We start from the raw sequence: 7,699 nt of genomic DNA on the forward strand, positions 1-7,699 counted from the left end.
CCCTTCCTGGGCCCATCAAATCAGTCATCCATCACAATATGTAAAATTTCAATTTAGTCTTTATAATTGATCATTTTTTCAAAAACTGCCCAAACAAGCTCTAAAAATTCTAAAACTTTGCCCCGCGGTCCTTAGCAATATTACTAGGCTATTGCAAAAAGAATCATAATTTTCTGAGCTACCACGAATATTTTATGGATTTTTAATCCTATTTAAGCACTAGAAAATTACGAAAAAGCAAGGTTCGGGTTTACCTTTGCCGATTCCGACTCCGGGGACGCGCTCGGGACGTCTAACAATGGTGGGGTAGCCAAAACCTCGATTCAATTCGGAGACTTTTTCCGGTAGCCGGTCTGTCTGGCCGGAAATTCACAGACCTGGACAACTGTCGAATTTTCGCTAATTGAAGATACCTACATGAAGCCCACAACACGGGGGTTAGTACATAAATTTTACGAAATTTTCTAAGCTCATTAAATGCTCGGAAAAAGACTGCGAAGTTTCGTGGGACCCACCGAAAAACGGTATCGAAAAAATTTGAAATTTATATCTCCGCGAAGCTCTCGACGAGTGGAGTGCTCTGGTACTCTCGGTTTTCTCGTGGGGTTCACGGTTTGCGAGAAATCTAGCCCAAAAGTCGAAATGGGCTAAAACTTCCCGGGCAAAAATTGGACAAACCGCTCGATGGATTTCAGTGTTCTTAGTGTCTATGGAAAGCTCTCGACGAGTAGATGGATTTAGACACAAGACCCGGTCCGATTGGTGGCCGGATCGGCCGGATTTTGGCCGGGAAGTCGAAAAGTCGCGTGCGCGTTTTTCGGCCGCCTGGGGCGTCGGCCGGCCGTGGGGAAGGGGTGGGACGGCGCGCCGGTAAGCTGGGGTGGTTAGGGAAGCGGCGGCGGGCAAGGGGAGGAGGGAGGAGAGAGAAAATGAGAGAGAAAGGGAGAAGGAAAAACGCGCGCGGGAGAGGAAGAAAAAGGAAGAAGAAAGGCCGGTCCGATTCGACCGGTCCGATCCGGTCTGTAGAGCTATATTTTTAGTTTTGTCACGTGGTCTTTAAATTAATTTTTAAAAATCATTAAAGTTTTATATTTTCGAGAAATCAAACCCGATTTCGAAAATCCAAAAATTTTCAAATAATTTCCTAAAATTTAAATAAAGTTAAAATATTAATATTACTCACAAAATAAAAAATTTAAAAATTTAGGGTGTTACAGATATGCAAATAATTTATTCCCCCAACAGTGCACTGAACTTTCAATGCAAATTTAAATTTAATGAACATATAAATTCTAATTAAATTTTGTATTTATAATTTTTATGTCCCAATGATTAAAATAAAATATAAAATTTATTAAATTAAATTTTATATTTTAAAAAAAATTATCGAAGCTTTGCATGATAACACTAAAATTTTCAAATCTTTATTTTAATATATATATATATATATATATATATATATATATATCAAAGCTTTACATCACAATATATATTAATAAAAATATCAATTTCTTAACTTCCTAACTTTTATTTTACAAATTTTTTTAAAAATTAACATTTTTATCACTAAAATTAAAAAAAGTTATCATACATATTATAAAAATTTATACACTATGTCAACATATTAGAAAAGCAAGTTCATTTTTTTTTTCTAATTATCACAAACTTAATACTATAAAAAGTAAAATCATAATATTTCACATCACATAAATATGCTAATTTAAATTTTGAACTAATTATAATTATTTAAATACATGACGCTAAATTTATCACATATCATACATATTAATAAAATTATTGTAATTAAAATATTAAATAAATATATCATATCTTATCACAATAACATTTTATATTAAATTTGAAAATATATCTTAATTGTATTATTTTTACTTCTTAATGTGAAAATCCAAGTAGGAACACAACTTGAATATACACACACAAAGAAAAAAAATTACTAGATACAAATAAACAAAAAAAAAAAATGAAAGAAATAAATCAAGAAGACGAGGAAAGAAGAAAGCACTTGATGCTTAAGGAATGGAAAGTCTTCAATTTTTAAGACTTGTTTTTGAGTTTTAAAGTCAGTAGAAAGCACTTGATGCTTAAGGAATGGAAAGTCTTCAATTTTTAAGACTTGTTTTTGACTTTTAAAGTCAGTAGAAAGCACTTGATGCTTAAGGAATGGAAAGTCTTCAATTTTTAAGACTTGTTTTTGACTTTTAAAGCTCGTAATAATTCACGAGCAACAAAAGCTCACGCGTGAGCAAAGAGAATTAAATTTTTTAGGAGAAAAATCAAATCTAATTAATTTTCAAAAATTAAATTTAACTAAGTTATTTTTTAATAAAAGATAAGATTTGAATAATTAAAATTTAAAATATTTATAAAAAAACTGAATTTATATCAAATGTTAATATATAAAATTTTTATGGTAATGAATATAATTTTGTATTTTATAATACAATATTTAATTTTAAATTTTAAAATAAATTGATTAATAAATTATTTTATATTATCTTTTAATTTAATTGTCATATACCAATAGAAAGTACAAATAAAATAGAAGAAAAAACACGCACGGTGATTTTTATATCTAAACTACTATTTTTAAAATTTTCAAATTTTAGATATAAGAAATATTTTTAAAATAAATTCTTAAATTTCATAAATAATTTTTTTAGTGAATAATTATTTATTTATATATTAATATAAATTTTCAAAAAGTAATTCACCTTTCTTCTAATCTAATTAAAATTTGTTTAAAAAATATTTTTTAAACATTATCTAATACTAATAATATGATTTATAAAAAAAAATAAATTAAAATTAAATTTAAAATATTTTAAAATTTACAAATTTTAAGCATTTTATATTTTTTAAATAAAATTATTATTTTAATTATGCCATGTGTCAAACAATCGTGAATACTTTTTGTTAACCAATATATATATATTAGATAACTAAAATTTCAGATGCTTTACGATTATAATTTAGAAGTTAAATAGTTATTTTTGCTAAATTTATTATTTAAAATATTATTAAATAATAATTTAAAAATTATTTTATTATTCTAATATTATTAAATAGTAATTTTTCAATATATTTTACTCAATGACTGTTACATTGCTCCACATTACTCTAAATCTCATTTACAACTTTTTTTTTTTTAACCAAAAAATCAATAATAATATATTCTGTCAGAAGAGAGCAAGAAAGTTAAAAAACACACGAAGGTGGATCTAATGGACCAATGATATTGTTCTTTTGATCTAATTGACCAATGATATTTCTGCTTTCTTTTATCTTTCTCTTCAAAAATACTTTATAGTTAAATTAATAGTTAGCAAAGACGGTAAAAAATAATGAATAACAAATAAAATTTAAATGGTAAACTCATTAATTTGAAAAATCTTATTGGTTAAGTGCATATCAACGCTAATATATTTCATACGTCTATTTATACTAATTTTAATGTTTAATTTCAAATTTAAATTATATAATTCGAATTTAAATAAATAATTAAAAAAATTTATCTATTAATTCTATTACCTGATACTTTTTTATGTATATATGCTTATTAGGAGGGGCAACCATAAGACTTGAGGAATTGATTTATTGTAAACAGTAAAATAGACATAGAAGATACTATGATATACTAAAAAAAAAAAAAAAAACTTTTCAATTATGATTTCAATTTTAGTTGGTTATCGATTGAGTTTGGTTTTAATTTAATTTAATGATTAAAAAAAAAACTAGATAATTAACTAATTGAAGAGAGATTAATAGAATGCAAGTAATAGAACGCATTAACAAGCATAGTTATAAATGCTACACACAGCATATTATCTTGGAACGAAAAGGACACCCTTCACCTTATTGGCAGCTAACGAAGAGGTGGCAGATTTCAAGTAGTTACGCTAAATGGGCACGGACATGGTGGAATGGGAATTTCAACAACTCCTTCAAGCATTTGTATAACTTGCTTCATCACCGGTCGCAGAGATGGATCTTCTTGAACGCACCAGATGGCAACCATCACAAACCTCTGTAGATTCTCTCTGTCATCCAAGGCGTCGGTGTCTTGTCCAACCAGAGTATCTAAACTCCCTTCACAATAACAGTCATAAGCCCAGTCAGTTAAAATTGCATTCTCTGTATTGGTTCAATCGATATCCATTTCCACACTTCTTCTCTAAATGATCTCTAGCAGGACAGGACCGAAGCTGTACATAACTTTCACTGTGATGGGCAAGTTCCTAAATCCGTGCAAATCACCCTTTGTTCCCCTAATGGCAGTAAGGGTATAGCTCTGATCCAAAGACAAAAGCTTTGCCAATCCGAAGTCACAAATCCTTGCATTGTAACAGTCGTCCAGAAGTATATTCTGGGGCTTTATATCACAGTGGATAATCTGAGTGTTACATTCTTCATGCAAGTATAGTAGCCCTCTAGCAATTCCAAAAGCAATTTGGATTCTTTTGATCCAACCGGGTTTCTTGTCGCCAAAAAGAAAGCTCGATAAAGTTCCATTCCTCAGGAACTCGTATACTAGTAATCGATGCTCTCCATCATCACAGAACCCCAGCAGTCGAACCAGATTTTTATGATGGGTCTGACCGATCACATTTAACTCAGTTCTGAATTCCTTCATAGCATCTCTTGTCAAAGTGTCTAACCTCTTTACTGCAACAGGGATGCTACACCCCACATTTATTACTCCTTTATATACGATGCCAAAAGCTCCTCTCCCCAGCTCTTCCTTAAATCCATCTGTAGCTTCTTCGAGCTCTTTGAAACCAAAACACCGCAAATTTGTTTCTACAAAACTATCCTGCTGCGGAATTCTTTTGAGTTTCTTTTGACGGATGAGGAAACAACCCAAACAAATTGCACTAACCAATAACAAGTTAGCGAACATGGAGCAACCCAAAAGTACGGCTCCAACTACTACCGGATCGTCTCTGTTTTTCTTTTCTTTCTCCAAGATTTCTGGTTTAATTCTCGGGACATCACCTCTCCTAACTTTGATAAGTGCCTTTCCGTCAAGATTGGGATCTACCCTTCCATTTGAGAGTGGCAGCTTCTTCTTCCAACACATATCGCCTGATCTGAAAATAGCAACAGCGCACATACAATCCTGTAAACAGGATTGCCTACAGCCATCTTCAGTAAAAGGCTGCAAGAGGGCATAATCCGACGTTGGCCAATCAGTATTTAGAAGCACTTCAAAACCATATAAATCTTCCACCGGACCCATCTCACTTTCTTCACATCTCTGTGTGAAGTTTGCTTTGCAACCGCCATACTGATCATTTGGATCAAATAAAGAATATCCGCTCGGGCATTCACAGGTCGGTCTCTGATCTTGGACCAGTGTGCAGACACTATTGAACCCACAGACGCCACTACCAGCGGTTACCCTACTGTTTTGGCAAATATTAATCGGTTTATTCCAAAGAGGAGTCCACCTTTCGTTGCCAGTTGATGCTTTTGGGCGATAATAATAAGTAAAAACTCCATCAAAATTGAGAGTTGCTCTGTGATAGAAGTTTCCAGTTGGAGGTTCCACACCGAGAGTGAATTTTTGGCGATTTTCTCTCAATATATACAAGTATCCTGATGAATTGAAGATCAATTGGTAACCAGGACTCGAGGAAATTGAATCGCCTTCAGTGCCGCTTTCATAATAAGGTTCATTAGTATGATCAGAGGGCAAGTTTACTGTAGCAAGGACAAGATTACCATCTTCTTGAAGTTTCAGCTGAAACCTTCCCCTGGAAAAATTGGTATCTGAATATCGAGAAGAAAGCACCCCTTGCCTGTCCAAGGTTTGTGAAGGCAATATTGTATCAGTAGGATTCTTGAAGCTTTCCCAAGCGACAGAATGACCATCTTGAAGCACAAAATTGCCAGCATCCGTCATGGCACCAGAAGTAACAGCGCCAGTTGTCACGGATCTCCATAGCTCCGCTCGTCGTGGGTCAGTAAGGACTAGCCCGCCATCGGTTAGCTCGACTTTTGAATTCTTGGGTGCAGGGTCATCTCCATTAGCATACCAAACAATGGTTTTGTCTGGTATTTGGTCATACCAAATAGCAAGCAAGAAGAGATCGACGCTGTTGTTCAGTTGACGAAAACCAAAGGCAAATTCACCAGAAGGTGAAAGCCATGAGGAGTTTTGATCAGATGCAGTGAGAGAAGCACCCACAGTTAGATTACCTCCGTTTTGAGCAAGAGCAAAACTTGGCAGCAGAAAGAGTAAGGAAAAGGAAAGAGGAACAAGAGCAAAAGCCATTAGCGAAGGCAGCCTGGTTACATCGTCAAAGTATAAGAAATTTAGAACCCACCAGAGCAAGGAGATATGATACAATTAAGAATTTTCCATGGAGCTTTAAGTCAAGTTCCAAGTCAACAGCAGGGTCTTTCTTTGTGGGGCCATGGTCCCCACAAACCCTTAATTAAGAGATGGACCCTCTTTGAGTCTTGAACACACCAAATGGCAATATCTTTAGGTTTTCTAGGTCATTCATGGCATCATTATCATCTTCAACCAAGATGTATAGTGTTCTGTCTCTATTAGCAATCATAAGCTCAATCAATCAGAATTGCCTGGTCAATCATAAGCCCAATCAATATTTTGAGGCTTTATAAATCGGTGCTTCACTCTTCATATAGGTAGAGAAGTCCTCTTGCGGTCCCTGAGGTCATTTCAGCTCTCAATCAAGGCTTTGATTTCCCAAGAGAATTTGTTCTAAGGTGACATTGCTCAAATATTCATACAACACTACCGGAGATGTCCCTCGTCGCAAACCTCTCTTCCTGCTTCTCGCTTGAAATCATTTGTAACTCTTGCAAGCTCTTTCTATGTAAAACAATGCACATTTGTTTCTACACAGATTCTTCCCTGACCATTTATTCTAAGTTTCTTTCGTTAGGAGAAAAAACCCTAGACAAAACGTTAAGTTGATTAAATCTCACCTGAAGATCATAATCTTTCTAAAGACAGGAGCCTACCCACTAAAACTTACATCGAGTCTTCCATCGAAGAGGGGCAGCTTCTTCTTCAAGCAGCTAACTGCAACTGAACACAAACAATCATGCAAGCAATAATTTCTGCATTAGTCCTTTCTGAAAGGCCTGAGCAGCTCCTTATCAGAAGTTGGCCAATCAGTATTCTTAAGCTCAACAAAATCAATCAAATCTTCCATGGGCGCAAGCCAATCTTTTTCACGGCTTACTTCAGAATCTGGCTTGCAGCTTCCTTGATCATCATTCGAATCAAGCGAGGAAAACCCTTGCGAGCAGGCAAATTGGCCTGCCTTTGCATATCATTAAAGAAACAAAGCCTACCAGTATCTGCACTTATTTTATTTTAATTCCAAAGTTCTTTTACATTCTATATTCAAATAAAAGGCATGAAAAAGTGGTTCAATACGTGAAAATGAATAAAAAAAACTATCACATAAGCTTTGGTCCTAACAGTACTGGCATGTTACACTAGATAATAAGCAATGCTTTCTGTAAATTTTTTTCCCCTGGCACAGCATCTTTTTTTCTAAGTCGAAATTCCCATAGATTTTAGTTTGGTCATCGGCTTTCTCTTTTCAACATTCTTTCTTCTAAACCAGTATTTATTGTTTTCGCCAAAAAGTATTATTGGCTTTCCTCCAAGTTAATTGCAGGTTATAACAGGTTCTGA

The 7,699-nt window shown here is 33.9% G+C and overlaps 1 protein-coding gene across 1 annotated transcript; it reads right to left on the reverse strand.

Moving 5' to 3' along the window:
• Window positions 1–3,742: 3,742 nt before the first annotated feature.
• On the reverse strand, window positions 3,743–6,367 carry LOC110661985 (G-type lectin S-receptor-like serine/threonine-protein kinase LECRK2). The gene is given in 1 exon segment (XM_021820852.2): window positions 3,743–6,367. A coding segment is annotated over 1 exon segment (2,391 nt). The 5' UTR covers window positions 6,296–6,367; the 3' UTR covers window positions 3,743–3,904.
• Window positions 6,368–7,699: the final 1,332 nt, after the last annotated feature.

The sequence above is a fragment of the Hevea brasiliensis genome, chromosome 13, assembly GCF_030052815.1.
Source record: "Hevea brasiliensis isolate MT/VB/25A 57/8 chromosome 13, ASM3005281v1, whole genome shotgun sequence".
NCBI lineage: Eukaryota > Viridiplantae > Streptophyta > Magnoliopsida > Malpighiales > Euphorbiaceae > Hevea > Hevea brasiliensis.